The sequence below is a fragment of the Brassica napus genome, chromosome A6 (genome assembly GCF_020379485.1).
Source record: "Brassica napus cultivar Da-Ae chromosome A6, Da-Ae, whole genome shotgun sequence".
Taxonomy (NCBI): Eukaryota; Viridiplantae; Streptophyta; class Magnoliopsida; order Brassicales; family Brassicaceae; genus Brassica; species Brassica napus.
The window spans coordinates 23875662-23890902 of NC_063439.1; the positions used below are offsets into that span (position 1 = coordinate 23875662).

The 15241-nt window shown below is 39.4% G+C and overlaps 5 protein-coding genes across 5 annotated transcripts; 2 read left to right on the forward strand and 3 right to left on the reverse strand.

Moving 5' to 3' along the window:
- Nucleotides 1-52: 52 nt before the first annotated feature.
- LOC111198710 (FT-interacting protein 1) lies at nt 53-3716 on the reverse strand. Its single transcript, XM_022687784.2, has one exon. It carries the CDS (start codon nt 3495-3497, stop codon nt 303-305), a length of 3195 nt encoding a protein of 1064 aa, XP_022543505.2. The 5' UTR covers nt 3498-3716; the 3' UTR covers nt 53-302.
- Nucleotides 3717-4465: 749 nt separating this feature from the next.
- LOC106348965 (protein WHAT'S THIS FACTOR 9, mitochondrial) lies at nt 4466-5956 on the reverse strand. Its single transcript, XM_013788811.3, has one exon. It carries the CDS (start codon nt 5788-5790, stop codon nt 4504-4506), a length of 1287 nt encoding a protein of 428 aa, XP_013644265.3. The 5' UTR covers nt 5791-5956; the 3' UTR covers nt 4466-4503.
- Nucleotides 5957-6699: 743 nt separating this feature from the next.
- Nucleotides 6700-10337, forward strand: LOC111198706 (chaperone protein dnaJ GFA2, mitochondrial). The gene is made up of 17 exons (XM_022687779.2): nt 6700-6977; nt 7067-7160; nt 7247-7321; nt 7414-7505; nt 7588-7671; nt 7765-7803; nt 7917-8075; nt 8160-8247; nt 8352-8416; nt 8500-8574; nt 8722-8794; nt 8895-8986; nt 9076-9147; nt 9298-9354; nt 9549-9597; nt 9830-9896; nt 9982-10337. Exons 1-17 carry the CDS (start codon nt 6897-6899, stop codon nt 10076-10078), a joined length of 1359 nt encoding a protein of 452 aa, XP_022543500.1. The 5' UTR covers nt 6700-6896; the 3' UTR covers nt 10079-10337.
- A 454-nt stretch (nt 10338-10791) lies between these two features.
- Nucleotides 10792-12911, forward strand: BNAC07G49220D. Its single transcript, XM_013788808.3, has 7 exons — nt 10792-11174; nt 11320-11493; nt 11574-11666; nt 11761-11829; nt 12003-12209; nt 12315-12440; nt 12524-12911. Exons 1-7 carry the CDS (start codon nt 10920-10922, stop codon nt 12677-12679), a joined length of 1080 nt encoding a protein of 359 aa, XP_013644262.3. The 5' UTR covers nt 10792-10919; the 3' UTR covers nt 12680-12911.
- Nucleotides 12912-13082: 171 nt separating this feature from the next.
- Nucleotides 13083-14247, reverse strand: LOC111198708 (ras-related protein RABA4c-like). The gene is made up of 2 exons (XM_022687782.2): nt 13878-14247; nt 13083-13723 (listed from the first exon to the last, which is right to left on the reverse strand). Exons 1-2 carry the CDS (start codon nt 14102-14104, stop codon nt 13279-13281), a joined length of 672 nt encoding a protein of 223 aa, XP_022543503.2. The 5' UTR covers nt 14105-14247; the 3' UTR covers nt 13083-13278.
- Nucleotides 14248-15241: the final 994 nt, after the last annotated feature.

The following is a 15241-nucleotide window of genomic DNA, read 5'->3' on the forward strand; positions in this document are numbered from 1 at the left end:
CGCCAGTAAATATTTTTCCCGCGCCAACTTTTTTTTTTGTCAAGAAAAAAAAAAATGAAAGTCTCTTTATTTTCTGAATCCCTGATTTATTTACATAAGCGAAGCGTTACTCGAAGAAAACATTAGTAAACATTTATAATGTATCATTAGTTATTATTAGTTACATCATTAAAAACTGACAATGTTGTTTAAAAAAAGATTCATAATTATTGCGAACTTAGAGAACTGAAACTTGGAAGAAAAAAGTTGGAAAAAAAAAACATTGCAATTATTGTAAATATTGCTTAAGAAAAGTGTTTAGGTTAAAGAAGACTGTCTATACGAGATGGCAATCTCTTGAAGAAGTTACTTGGCAAAGAAGGCAACTTGCTTCTAAACTTTGGGTGCCTCAGATAGTAAAGCCCACTAGCCAGCGTTATTGCTTTGAACGGCATTGCGTAAAGAACCACCGATGCAGCCAAGCAGAACAAGATGAACAGGCTCGTAGCCCTAGGGTCTCGCCAGCTCAGGAGCGACTGAACTCTCTCCCCCTGAGCTGCAATATCTCCAACCACGGTCTGGATCCTACCCGCAACACTCCTGAGCCGGTCATACCTCAGCCTCACCAAGTCCTGTGACCTAGACGTTGGAAACGTGTCAAACTCTTCATCAAGCTCATCAGGGTTAACAGCCTCGGCCCAAGAGAGCTTCATATCCATGTGAGGAGGGTGTCTCGGCCTAGACTTGAAGTTCCACAATCCGATGAAGAACATGTAGAGAAACATCGTGGGCAAGATAAGTTCCGGGTACATGACCAAAATAAAGAACAGGACATGAACCAGAACAGAAGTCACCGGGTATCTCCAGTTGCAGATATCCTCAAGCCATTTTCCGACCAAGAAATAGCCAGAGAGAAGCGACATTATTCGGAAAAAGTTGGCTTTGCTTCTTCTCATGCTCCAAAGGTGAGAGTCTACATCCAACATGTACTCAACAACCTCTTTCCTCAGCGGCGGCTCGGCTCGTCCGAGGCGGGTTGCAACGATGTTCATCGCTTGGTACCTTAACCCATCTACTTGGTTAACCGTGAAAGGGAAAAGATAGTGCATCTTGGGGAGAAGCGGGTGGCCGTAGTTGTAGATGATGTTGGCCAAAGAAAGAGTTGTGAAACGGATTGATATCTGGAGGTCACCAGTCTTCTTGAGACCGTGCGGTTGGAGAACAAGAAGTGGAAACGAATGTGTGTAGATCTTGTGAGCCTCTAGTGTAGACAGCCTGATTCTCACCTTCCCTATTCTTGCATCTCTAGAGGAGCCATTACCTGACTGACCTGAACCTGAACCTGAACCCAAATGACAGTTGTCGAAAACGCCGAGAGTGACAACAGTACAAGGATCATAGACCTCCCATGTGTACTGCTCGTTCCATCTTGGACTCAACGAATCAAGAATGGTTCTAGTTCTCACCCATTTTTGACCATACTTAGCTACACAATACGCGTCAGTGCTTCCTTTACCCTCTTTCAACTTCATCGGCACCAATCCTTTAGCTCCAAGGATCCCAATCTCCAACATTCCCACAGGCTGCTTCCAGAGCTGCCTAGCCGTTGGTCTTGTGTCACTAATATACATTGTTGACTCGTCCATCACATGGTATCCTCCTTCGAGACATATCCTCAGGTGAATCCGGCTCGAGAACTTATGTTCTCTCCTCCTCGGATCTCCCTCAACAACACCGTACTTATCAAGATTGAACCAACGAGAGTGAACAGGACGGTGGTCTAACCGCTTCTCGAACACGTTCATCGGCAAGCTGATCTTGCCAATGACTTCATCTTTCGACGCGTGAACTCGGTCTTCCACAGAGATCACCAGCTGCTCTTCGAACGGCTCAGCGACCACAAAGACAAGATCTTCGTTCCAGAGAGGATTCGTCGTCTTGACAGGACAAATCTTGGTCTTGAGAGTTTGCATACCGACGTTAGCTTTGACAAAAACATCAGGAAGACGGTTTCTATCGCTCGGGATCATGTCTTGAGCTTCGATGACATTGACTCTCAAGTACCACAGCTTAGGAGAGACGTAGACTTTGGATCTAACGTTGAAGACACCTTCTCCGTGAACAGAAGCTGAGTCAGCATGCCATGCTTCAGGGAAAGCTTCATCAGCTTGAGTTCCCATCCAGACAGCAAGCATGATCTCTCCTCTCACTATCTTCCCTTCTCCTCTCCAATCCTCTAAACGGTACCACTGTGGAGCTAATGGACTGTTCGGTGGAACCCTCGTTGGGATCTCGTTAAGATCAAACACAACCTTCCCAAGAAAGTCATCTCGACCTAAGGTTTCCTTGTCTTTCACAAAGACTTCGAGAACCGATGAGTGGATCTTTTCTTTAGTAAACGCGAAGACTTGGTTCCATTCAGGAAGAGTTGTCTTTCTATCAAAGTGTTTTGTTCTTCCCTTGTAGTTACCAAGCTTGACCTCCACGTAAGGATCACATCCGCCAGTGATTAAACCAGGTGGAAGCTCTTTGGCTCTGACAACTCGAACGTAGAGATAAAACATCTGTTCCACTAGATCGTATGTGCCTGTGAATCTCTCTCCAGCGTTTGTGTTTGGCCATCTCTCTCCGAGTTCGAGGTTCATGTCTTTCACCTTGAAGTCTTCTGGGTCAATACCACCGTATGGTTGCAAATGGTTGGCGTTGTGAGGGGGCTGAGGAGGTTGGTTAGGTCCACGTGGCTGCTGAGAGTGAAGCTGGCTAGCTCCACGTGGATGCTGGTTAGCTCCACGAGAGTGTGGTGTGTTGGTTTCTTGAGGGTTTTCACGAGACCGGAGGCGAATGGAATGCATTGGTGCAGGCCGAGGAAGGACTTCTTGTCTATGTAGTGTTTGAACAGGTTCTTGAACTTGTTCAGGTTCTGCTTCTTTCTGTTTACCTTCTACTCCTTCGCTGGCTGAATCAGAAAGATCTTCTTGCTCTGCTGATGCAAAGCTCTCTCGAGGATCTTCTGCTTCAGAATCAGTAAGCTCTTCTTCTACTACAGAAGAGGTTTGCGTTGGAGTGGAGTATGGTCTTGAAGGAGAAGGAAGAGGAGAGCGTTGGTCTTGTTCAGACGATGAGATATAGAATTTGAGACCAATCTCGCCTTTAACAGAAGCGAGAACTGACTTCTTCTCCAACGTGAAGCGCTGGTACACTTGTTCACCTTCTTGAACGATGTTAGAGAAAGAGATCTTGACTCTACCGAGGAAGCTTCGACCGGGAAGTGGTCTTCTCTCGTGGTAGACAGAGACTTCAATATGGTGGCTGTGATGGTTGTTTCTCACTTTGTGGTCGTAATCAAAGTAGAGTTTCTGGTTCCAGACAGGGTTAAGAGTTTTGGGCACGGTTCTTGTTTTGCTCAGCTGGTTGAGGAAATCAACTTCTACGAAAGCACTTGCTGAGCCTTGGCCATCTCTGGGCATAAGGTTTTGAGCATCAACGACGTGTACGACTAGTTTGGTTGTGTTTCTCATGGTGAAGGGTTTTCTTGGTTTCTTGGGTGACAAGGGAGATTTAAAGAGGGAAAGAATCGTTAGGAGAGAAAACTCATAAGGGAAGAAAGGAATGTATTCTGATTAAACTATCAGAAATTAAAGTTTGTTAGTGGGTTGAAGTAAAGAATGGGATGATGAAGAAGCTGCCCTTTTTGGTCTGTGATTGAGCTACAAGCTTTTGTTTGATTCTTTCTGGGAAGATGAGTTTTGGAGGAAAAGTATAAAGTTTTTTTTCTTCTCCAAGTGTAAAGTGTTTTTGGTCTCTGCAAATGATTACAAGTCGTGCAGGTTCAGATTTTGGCACATGGCTTTTGCGTTTCTAAGTTTTTTGACACCGTTTTTTGACACCGACTTTGAATTTTCTTACCACACAGATCAAAATGTGACTCATGGGGAACTTCATTGTTGGGTTTCATAAAAGTATATAACAAATGAGTTCTCGCTGATCGTTTCTATGCAAAGCTCAAAGCAAACAAATCTCTATGAATTCGAAACTCATCTAGTTTCATAAATATGCATATACTAGAGAATGGTAAAACTAATTCTAGAATGTAATATAACAAAGTCTTAGACTTTCTTCTGTGTTGCGAGACAGAGTCAAATGATAATATGGACTAACCTCACAATGAAAGATCAATGTATACTTCAAACCAATGGCTGTCTTCAGGAAAACATAATGTCATGACTTGGATAGACTAACGGTGCATGCTCGCTTCATACAGTCAAACATAACAAGTCCTAAGTAATTTCCTATACTGTTGAAGAACCGGTAACAACAAGCAGCTTTGCCTATGTCTGTAGCGTTCCATCGAATGGGGAGTGACATTAACAGGGAAAAAGCAAGACCAGATTCAGTTGAAAGGTTTTAAATGGAAACCCCATTTGATGCCCCTAAAGCTCAGGTTGATGCAGAATGTGGTCTTGTTTCACTCTCTCCGCACTGTCTTGTTTGGTTGCACTGTAACAAACATTGCAGTCCAACTTACTACTGCCACCTCGGTCTCTGACCTGCCGGCACCATATCAATATCTACAGCTACAGGATAGTCAGACTCGTATCTGGATAACCGATAATTTTCTGACACTTCCTCTTCCTCTCCTTCAGACCAATCCGGATAAACAATCTTGCCACTCTTCTTCCCCAATTCAGCGTCAACAGATCTCCTATACACCCCTCTACTTCTATCAAGACGCCCTTCATTCATCATATTCGCAAACTTCTCCCTGATGTCAACAAGAGGATGCCTTTCAACGAGCTGCCGCCTATCATAACCTTCTCTAAGGATCACCGTCTGCGTATCACACTTCATAGAGATGTAGAAAATCCCCGGGTGACGCTCAAACACTTTGGTAAACTTCTGCGGAAGCGCAAACGGCTTTCGAAGATTGCTCACGTTTTTCCTCTCCATCTTCTTCCCAACCGTCAGATGAAGAAGCTCGTGAAACACTCCAACGTTCCTCTTCTCCGACAAATCAGTCCTCGGATCTAAATGAGACGCGTCGACGTAAGGCGACGTGTAAGGGAGTCTCTGCCATTCTTGCAGCCACTCCATGCTCTTCCTCTTTAACCCAAACCCTCTAGTAAACTTAACCGGGAAAGCCATATGATTATCACCATCATCACTCATCATGTGGTGTGAAACAGCGAGACGTTCATCCCAATGTAACAGCTTCAAACCGACGAGATCACTAGACAACTTAACCAAACAGAACAACTCCTGGTGGTTACGAACCAACGAAGCTTTGTAATCATACGGCAAACCCAAATCCCATCTGAGATGATCAACGGAATGCAGAGGAAGCGTTCTTTCACTCGTGAGCATAAGAAGCTTACACAGCCTCGACACAACATCCTCTTCATTCACCCGCACGACATTAACCTCTTCACTGTAAAGCTCTATCCCCTCGGGGGTTAAACCGAAACAAGGAACGCGAGTACCTGCGCCATCACGACAACAATGCTCCACGAAGATGTTGGGGTATCTCCTTATGAAAGCCGCGAGCTTTAGCTCTTGAGGGAGACCGAGCTGGCCTCGGTGAGTGTTGAGGTGAAAGATCGGTGCTTTCGTATCGTGTGAAGAGGAGATTATCGAAACGAGGTTGCATACTGCTTTGAGATGCTTCTCGCGAGCCACGACGGCGTCGAGTTCCTTGTCTTTCACCCATTTTAGCTTTACGTTGACTAGACCACATGTCTGAATAAAACCAAACCCTTGTCTGAAATCGGAGAAAGTGGTGGAGAAACTAACCGTTCGCTGCAGCAGCCACCGCATTGGTCAGGAGAGATTAACCCTAGTTTTGATCCTCCACGAGACTGAAATTAGATGATTTGAGAATAGTTACAGCATCGAAAGCATGTTGATGGGTAAGTTCATCAATCGTAAGTGAGTGTTGATTACAACTTTCCCGATTGTAAATTACAGAGCCGAAGAGAAAAGAGGAAGAAGAAGACTATTTAGTTATTTGTTATTTTAATGGGCCTACTAAAGGGAAATATGGGGGAGGTCGTGGGTCGGGTCAGGTTAAGCGGGTTATATGAAATGACCAAACCTAATATGTAATACTTTGGCCATTCGGTTCGGTTCTTTCGGTTCTTTATTATAGAGGTTTAGGATCCGAGTAACAAAGTTGAGAACCGATTTATATCTGAAATAATTTTGGATCTATTCGGTTTTAGTTTTATATCGATTTTTTGGTTAATTCAGATTAAAAAGTCAAAATAACCGGATTTTTTATTGAGTATCAGATTTTTTGGATTTTCAGACAAAAATTCGAAGCTAATTTTAAATATTTTAAATAAAAAATATTCTAATAATTCAATTTTGGATATTTCAACATATAAATAATATTTTAAAATTATTTGAATATTTTAATATTAAATACAGTTAATATTTATACATAAAACTATATTATAAAATTCAAATATTCATTCGATTTTCGGTTCTCTTCTGATTTTTTGGTTCTAATAATATAAAATCTATTAATATAATTGATACGATCCAAACTCGAAACAAATTCGGTTTGGTTTGGATAAATGCGTCGAGGCCTGCCTGATCTTGTGTAGCGAACAACAGAAAACTACTTGATTATTTTATGATGGGCCGATGGGCCCGCCCATTTAAGGGTGATAAAGGCGGGTCGGGTCAGGTTGAGTTGGTTACATGAAATGAAACAGTCAAACCCGGTATTGTGTGGCGAACAAAATAACAGAAACTGCGTCTTCTACACAGTTCTCACAAGCATCATATCATCAAACACAGGGCTTTGCTAGGGTTTAAAGTTCGCTGCTCCTGTCTGATGATTTGGACCCTTATCACTCCCTACTCATTAAATCTCCATTGAATTCAGACAGAAGACATATCTATCGAGAGAGAAAAAAATGCTCCCTAACGCAAAGGTTATTCGCCTGTTAGCTCGTCGATGTCTCTCCTCATCGCGTGCACAAGATTTCGCCTATCAGGTTAGTGCTTATCTCTCTCTATCTCCTTCTTCCTCGTTATATCCCTCTTTATCTCTTGATTTGAAGTTGTGTTCTATGAGAATCTGCAGAAACTCAGGGGAGTAGCTGTTGGGAGTTGTAGGAGATTGAATACAGGTTCTGGCAATCCTGCCAAAGTTCTTGGAGATCACGCTTCTAAATCTGGTAAGTTTGCTATACGAAAGTGTAATTCATGAGCCAGATTGAGTATTTGCCAGAGGGTTTAAGATTATATGTTGATGTAATGTTAGGGCATGACCGGAGATGGATCAGCTTTGGAGGTTTTAATTCTAATTTTGGTTCGAGAAGGTCTATTCATGGAACAGGTTGCGTCGGAGCTTCATTGAATCTTACAGTTTGTAGATTGTTTTTATAATTGAATCTTTTAACAGTGAAGTTTGTATTTTTCTATTACCAGGCTCTTCATCTATGTCATCTAAGGACTACTATGAACTTCTTGGTGTGAACAAGAATGCCACAGATGGTGAAATCAAGAAGGCTTATTACGGGGTATGGACTATATGGTTTAGTGTTTGCATCGTTTAGTTTGTTTGTCTTTGATTGATGCTATTGTTTTTTCAACTTTCTCCAGCTAGCTAAGAAACTCCATCCTGATATGAATAAAGATGACCCAGAAGCTGAGAAGAAGTTCCAAGAGGTCTCAAAAGCATATGAAGTGAGTTTGTCTCCACATCTTGGACGAAACTGTTTTTGTTATGATGTGTTATAATCTTATACTGAATGGTAATTGTTGTTTTTTTTGGATTAGATTTTGAAAGATAAGGAGAAGCGTGACCTTTATGACCAGGTACATAGGCCCTCACAATATTTCTTCGATTTCGTTATTGCAAGCTTTGGATTGTTCTTGCATTCCTCCTCCCTCGATTTACCTATTACAGATGTGATCTATATCTGCTGCAGGTTGGGCATGAAGCATTTGAGCAAAATGCTAGCGGTGGGTTTCCAAATGACGGAGGAGGAGGCTTTGGTCAAGGTTTTGACCCGTTTGATAACCCATTTGATATCTTCGGTCAGATCTTTAACAGAAACAAGCAAGCTTTCGGAGGTCAAGATGTCAAGGTATTATAGTTTGCTTATTTTTTTCGAATGATGAATTTTGTGCTCCACGATTAATATATTTTATTCCTTCTATACTCTTGTAAGGTTTTGCTTGAACTTTCTTTCATGGAAGCTGTTCAAGGATGCTCCAAAACTGTGACTTTTCAAACTGACATGGCTTGTAACACTTGTGGTATGTATATATATTCTAACGATCAAAGTACTCTCTCTATATGTTGATATTGTATCAATCTTTAGTTAATGTTTGTTTGTTTGTTTTCTTCCCCTGATGTGTAGGTGGACAAGGTGTTCCTCCTGGTACCAAACGTGAAAGATGCAAAGCCTGTGATGGCTCTGGGATGGTCAGTATTACAAAACTCTAGTTTGACCACTGTAATTATGATTTTTTTAATGGTTTTAAGGTGAGACGGTTATGTTTTTTCAGACAACGATGAGAAGGGGTATATTAAGCATCCAACGAACTTGCCAACAGTGTGGTGGAGCTGGTCAAACGTTCTCAGTATATCATATATTTGATTATTGCACTTTTTATATCATATATAGTGTTTACCTGTGTATGTATATCTGAGGAGACACATAGTCTTCTGCTAGATTCATCCCAAATGTTTGATCTTTAAGTAGGTTTCGTTTGTTTGGGTATTACCAGAGTATTTGCAAATCATGTAGAGGGGCTAGAGTGGTTCCAGGACAGAAGTCAGTGAAAGTCAATATTGATCCAGGTAATTTCTTGTTTTTTTTGGCATATCTATAGGTAATAAAAAATGTGTCGTCTAGATCCCTTCGAGCTCTTCTTTTTACACATTTTTAAAAATCTTTCAGGGGTTGACAATAGCGACACAATAAAGGTGGGAAGGGCGGGTGGGGCTGATCCCGAAGGTGACCAACCTGGTGATCTTTATGTTATTTTCAAGGTGACTGTACTGAGTTCAACTTTCTAATGAAAAGCCATGTTAATAATGTCATTGCATTCTCAATATCTAGGCTGTATTTTACTTTTCAGGTTCGTGAAGATCCAGTGTTCCGAAGAGAGGGATCAGATATTCATGTGAATTCGGTTCTCAGTGTTACTCAGGTGAAATGTCGATCCTGTCTCTAAAAGTTCGTAGGCGCTTTAGCCTTCAGGATTTGTTTCTAACTTCTACTGCAGTATCTGTGAGCTCTTTTTACCATTTTTTTTTGTTTTATCCCTAATAACCAAATGTATTCTCCAATCTTTTATCAGGCCATTCTTGGAGGAACCATTCAAGTTCCAACACTTACCGGTGATGTCGTCGTGAAGGTTTCTACTACTTTTCTCACTTCTTACTTTGTTATAAAATTCTCGCATTGGCCAGACAGATGTTGAACTCCAGAGAATCATATTTTTGGTTGCTAGTTAACTACAGTTTCGAGTTTCATTTCCCACTTAGTGTAGTTTAGGGCAAGTCTTGGCACTTCTCCGGCAATCTAAACTTGGAAACTCTTTTGTTGCAGGTCCGTCCTGGAACACAACCTGGTCAGAAAGTAGTGCTACGGAATAAAGGTGAGCTTTTTTTTTTTTGCTTGTGTAGATAAGTTCAGCTTTAGTATACCTGAAAACATAAAAGCAGTTTTTGAGTATGATCTTGAGCTAATTTAGTGACTACAAGACATAAGAAAAAAAAAGTTTCTCAAATCCATTTGGAAGTTGAGAGAGAGTGAGAAAACCAAGTGTTGATTATTTTCCTGTGTGTTTACTTATCAAACCCCATCCTTTTTGTTTACTATACAAACAGGTATTAGGGCAAGAAAGTCAACTAGATTTGGGGATCAGTATGTGCATTTTAACGTCAGCATCCCTGCGTAAGTCCCCCATAAAAAGCCCCAAATAAACTGTGATTAAGATGGTAATCTCTTCTTATGATTTGTTTATATGTTCTTTTGGCAGGAATATAACGCAGAGACAGCGTGAACTGCTTGAGGAATTCGTTAAAGAAGAACAAGGTGAATATGAGAAGCGCACTGCTTCTGGATCTTCCCAGTGACAAACTACAAAAATGCTATAGCTGAAAACTATTCATAATGGCAGTATCATCAAAAACCTTGAAATCATCTTCTTCTTAATCGAAATATCAGTTGCGTTAGGATTAGTGAAAGTATTTGTTTTCCTACTCCTTAGTTTTAACTAATTCTACAAATGCTACAAGATAAAAAAAGAAGAAGAAACGTGTTGTTATTGCCTGTTTTTGCTTGTCAACGTTTCATGGTTTATATAGATTACGTTTCATGTTTTGGTTCTCTCCATGTAGACATGCTTTTTCTTAATCGTATTGCAGTGAACATCTTTTGTAAAGTGTTCTCTAACTTGACGAAAGAGAATTGTATAACTTTGACATTGATTTTATAATGTGGGATGTCACATAATCACATTGAACTGAAATCAAAATGTGTTGTTTTCGGTAACGTCGTGAACAAATTAACATTTTTACCAAGGATTATTATCATCATCTGATTAACAGTGATTAAGATGATTAATTCTATTAAATATTATTTTAACATTTTTTCTTGTTACTAAAAAAGTGTCATTGTAAAATTTCAATACAATTTTCAACTTATAAATACGTTAATTTTATAAATAATTTTATTTATCTAAAATATTATTGGTTTTATGAAAAGGATATGAGTAAAGTATAAATGACAATTTTAAATTTATAGAAGTGTATATAAAAACAATTTCATCATCACTTTGTAAAAGTAAATGAACATGGAGCGTCAAGTACAGACACCAAATCTACTACTCCCATCTCCCGCCATATCATTACTAAGCAATAAATAAATAAATAAAAAGGTTACTTCTCTTCTTCATCCTTCCTCGCTTTTGTCGTAATGGAGTTACCTGTCGTAGATCTCTCTCGTTACCTACAATCCTCAAACAGCGAATCGGATCCTCAACTGGGAACCGATCTCCTCGACTCGTGCCGAGAGGTGAGCCGGATCCTGAAGGAAACCGGAGCCCTACTAGTCAAAGATCCGAGATGCAGCGCCGAAGACAACGATCGATTCATCGATATGATGGAGACTTACTTCTCCAAGCCCGATGAGTTCAAGCGGTTGCAAGAGAGACCTAATCTCCACTACCAGGTTCACCTCTAGATCTTCACTTCTAAATTCTAATCGAATCCTTTTATTACAAAACCGACAGTCATGTTGTGTCTTGTCTGCACGAAAGCTAATTTTTTTTTTTTTTAAATCTTTGTTAAAGTCAACACCTTTTTGATTGGATTAGGTTGGTGTGACACCGGAAGGAGTTGAGGTGCCGAGAAGCTTGGTTGATGAAGAGATGCAAGAGAAATTCAAGACGATGCCTAATGAGTGTAAACCACACATTCCTAAGGGACCAGATCACAAGTGGAGGTACATGTGGAGAGTAGGTCCTCGCCCTTCTAACACACGCTTTAAGGTAATGTTTAAGACTATTATTATATGTTTTTGTATATATAATTATTTGTGGTTGATTGTTAGAAGTGGCTTATGTTTTAGGAGCTCAACTCTGAGCCTGTGATACCGGAAGGTTTTCCAGAGTGGAAAGAAGTGATGGACTCATGGGGTTGCAAGATGATCTCAGCTGTTGAGGTTAGGCACTACTGCCTTTAGTGTTTGTTTGCATTTGATGCTTGTTTAGCTTTGTAACTCATGAGGTGATGTTTTTTTATTACAAACTGTTCAGGTTGTTGCTGAAATGGCAGCAATTGGGTTTGGTTTGCCCAAGGATGCGTTTACATCCCTCATGAAGCAGGTCAGTTCTTAGGCCTTGTCTTGTTTTTCTTCAGTCAAAAGGAAGAATCTTTGTTCAGAACACAGCCTTTTGATTTAGTTTAAGTATTGGATGAATGGTAGAAGTGGAAATTTGGGTTATGGATGGATTTTGATTTAATTAACTTGGAAGAGTATCATTTTTGTGAATCTCAGGGTCCTCATCTTCTTGCTCCAACGGGAAGTGATCTTAGCTGTTACAACGAGGAAGGCACTATCTTTGCAGGATATCATTATGACCTCAATTTTCTAACGATTCATGGAAGGAGTAGGTTCCCTGGTCTTTATATTTGGTTAAGGAATGGGGAAAAGGTTGCTGTTAAAGTTCCCGTAGGCTGCCTCTTGATTCAAACTGGAAAGCAGGTGTGGAGATGTTACTGCATGTTCTTTACTTGATATTGAGTAGAGTCTTGAATTCTTTGAGGTGTAGCTACATTAAGCTAAAATTTTGGTAACTCATGTGTGCAGATAGAGTGGTTGACTGCTGGAGAATGCATTGCCGGAATGCATGAAGTAGTTGTCACGAGCAAGACCAAGGATGCAATCAAATTAGCAAAAGAACAAAACCGAAGCCTATGGAGAGTTTCCTCCACTGTAAGTCTTCTTAACCAGTGTCCTTGTCAGTTTTCCTGACCCTTTGGCTTATCTGGAAGATTTGTTTCTGTCTTGTCTTGCAGTTGTTTGCCCACATAGCCTCAGATGCCGAGCTGAAACCTTTGGGGCATTTCGCGGAGTCGTCACTGGCAAGTAAATATCCGGCGATACCCGCAGGAGAGTATGTTGAACAAGAGCTCTCTGTTATCAATCTAAAAGGAAAGAAGTCATCTTCATAACTTTGCTGTTCAGCCACAAACCATTGTAAGGTCTGACACTCTGCTTTTGTTGAAGCAGCTGATCTTGATAACTCAGAATTGGGTCGATTTGCGACTTATATTTGCTTAATCTAAACGTTTCAAATGTTTTTATCTATTTGTGTTTTAATGATGTCAGTGAAAACCAAACACATGATATCTCAGTTTGTTAAACCATGCCCCTATATATATACAAGTGTTCTAAAATTCAGTCCACCTAGGCGGCAAATTGAATCTAACAAATTATTTTTCTTTATTTTTCTTTCAAATCAGTGTAAACGTTCAAAAAATCGGTTTAGGCACCTACTTAATCAATAATCTCCTATTTAATCAATAATCTCCTATAAAACGCTTACCGCATAATGATTTCTTGAAGATTGCTATATACCAATGTAACAAGGTTTAGTTTCATTTGTCATAATCAAACAATTTGTATGTTTAACTGAATCACTCAGTTGAGTATATAATGTTTTAACTCTTCCAACTCTATCATCAACAGCTTAGATACAAAGTAGACACATTATTATGCAGTCAAAACAGAGGAGGAGGTAATAAAATCACAAAAGAAAGACAAAATGATTCTACGATGTTCCACAACATCTCTTTCCTTTAGCTTCAGCCTCTTCTCCAGGAACAACAATCTTAGTTCCTTGCAGGAGTGAAGAGTCACCACCAGATTCTCCTTCCTCATTAGCAACAAGATTCTTTTTGCTCACTATCCTATAGATCTCAGTCAAAACCGTGAGGAAAGATGGCTCAACATTGATGGAATCCAGAGCTGATGTCTCCATGAAGAAGAGGTTCTCTCTCTGAGCAAACTCCTTTGCATCGTCGGTTGGTACAGCTCGAAGTGTGCCGAGATCGGTTTTGTTTCCTACAAGCATGATCACAATGTTTTTGTCTGCGTGTCCTCTCAATTCTTCTAACCACCTCGCGACATGATCAAAAGACTGTCGTTTTGTTATGTCGTACACAAGCATTGCCCCTACTGCACCTCTGTAGTATGCACTCGTCACCGCTCGGTACCTAAAATAAAAAAAAAAATTTGGAAAGGTAATGTTCATAGAAACCTTAAAACTCCACAAAAACGTTAAACGAAAGTGTTTATAGATTCTCTGACAAGTAAAACGCATCAATGAATAAAAATCACATTTTATAACAAAAGGTAAAGTGAAAGTACCGTTCTTGACCGGCAGTGTCCCATATCTGAGCTTTGACAGTTTTATTATCGATGGTAAGTGTTCTTGTCTGAAACTCGACACCGATCGTTGCTTTGGACTCGATGCTGAACTCGTTCCTAGAGAATCTAGCGAGAAGCTGAGATTTGCCAACGGCAGAGTCGCCAATTAAAACTACTTTGAACACATAATCTATCTTCTGATTGAAATTGGTATGAAGATTTGACATCCTCTCTGACCAAAACTTAGAGAGCTTACGTAGCTCAAAGAGAAGATCGAATGATAAACTTAGAGTCGAGATCTGATTTGGGTCAGCACGTTAGAGAGAATGAATGACCGGGAAAAAATAATTATAAAGAAGAAAAGTGGGGTTCGAGCATCGGTAGACGTGAAGGGAAGAAACGAGGAGGGAACGTCAACCAAGTGGGTCCCCACTTGTGCCTTTTTCGCTTTATTTTAAAATTTTACTTTATTGTATATCACGGAAATTTGGTAATTTAGGGGTGGCCACTGCTAGAGCCGTACTTAGAGACTTTTGAAAAAGGCATTTGCGTAGGGCCCCTAAATTTTGTAAAAATTTTAGGGTTCCAAATTACAAAAAAAATACTTTTACATGGTAGTTAACATATTCTCTTAGTTAGATTTTTATTTTTATTTAAATTTAAATTGTACTTATGTTTAAAGTAACTAGGTTTGTGATCATTTTTACTATATTTTAAATAAAACTATAAAGATTCTACTTCTAAAAAACTGTAAATATTTGATCACATTGGTCTTTTTTTTTTATATGCTATGAGTTAAATTTATTTTATATATTTATGAGAATTTGATAAAGAAAATATAATATTTTCAATATATAGTTTATTATAGTTAATTTAAATGCTAAGATTTATATTTTTGACAGCTACCAATATTTCAATCAAAAATTTATATCTTTTTATTTATATTACAAATTCATACTTTTTGTTCATGATTTAAATAATTCAAATGAGTATTATATATATATATATTATTATTAAAAATATATCATGTAAAATATATTTTTGAACTCGCCTCGGAATTCCAAACACCTTCGCACGGCACTGGCCACTGCCATTTAGAAAAATAAATGTACCAATTCATCATTCAACAAGTTTGATTTTTAGAGATTTGTTGCCTCACATTTGTCCCCCCAAAAAAATTTGTTGCCTCATATAGAACAGAAAATTCAATTACTATTATTTTCTAACAAGTTTGGATCGATCATATTGGTTTTGATAACGACAAGATACCATTTTAGTTTGACCAAACAAACTTTGTCAATATAAAAGTTTTTTAAAAAAACTGTGACATTGGTTACCAAGCACAGTTTTGAGCCAATTTATAG

What these genes read in the sequence shown, in the direction of transcription:
- LOC111198710 (XM_022687784.2), bottom strand. Translation starts at nt 3,497, where the DNA reads ATGAGAAACACAACCAAACTAGTCGTACACGTCGTTGATGCTCAAAAC.
- LOC106348965 (XM_013788811.3), bottom strand. Translation starts at nt 5,790, where the DNA reads ATGCGGTGGCTGCTGCAGCGAACGGTTAGTTTCTCCACCACTTTCTCC.
- LOC111198706 (XM_022687779.2), top strand. Translation starts at nt 6,897, where the DNA reads ATGCTCCCTAACGCAAAGGTTATTCGCCTGTTAGCTCGTCGATGTCTC. An exon ending in CATGGCTTGTAACACTTGTG is followed by an intron (nt 8,248 to 8,351) that starts GTATGTATATAT and finishes CCTGATGTGTAG; the next exon opens with GTGGACAAGGTGTTCCTCCT. An exon ending in CGGTTCTCAGTGTTACTCAG is followed by an intron (nt 9,148 to 9,297) that starts GTGAAATGTCGA and finishes ATCTTTTATCAG; the next exon opens with GCCATTCTTGGAGGAACCAT.
- BNAC07G49220D (XM_013788808.3), top strand. Translation starts at nt 10,920, where the DNA reads ATGGAGTTACCTGTCGTAGATCTCTCTCGTTACCTACAATCCTCAAAC. An exon ending in GACCTAATCTCCACTACCAG is followed by an intron (nt 11,175 to 11,319) that starts GTTCACCTCTAG and finishes TGATTGGATTAG; the next exon opens with GTTGGTGTGACACCGGAAGG. An exon ending in CTTCTAACACACGCTTTAAG is followed by an intron (nt 11,494 to 11,573) that starts GTAATGTTTAAG and finishes CTTATGTTTTAG; the next exon opens with GAGCTCAACTCTGAGCCTGT.
- LOC111198708 (XM_022687782.2), bottom strand. Translation starts at nt 14,104, where the DNA reads ATGTCAAATCTTCATACCAATTTCAATCAGAAGATAGATTATGTGTTC. An exon ending in GACACTGCCGGTCAAGAACG is followed by an intron (nt 13,724 to 13,877) that starts GTACTTTCACTT and finishes TTTTTATTTTAG; the next exon opens with GTACCGAGCGGTGACGAGTG.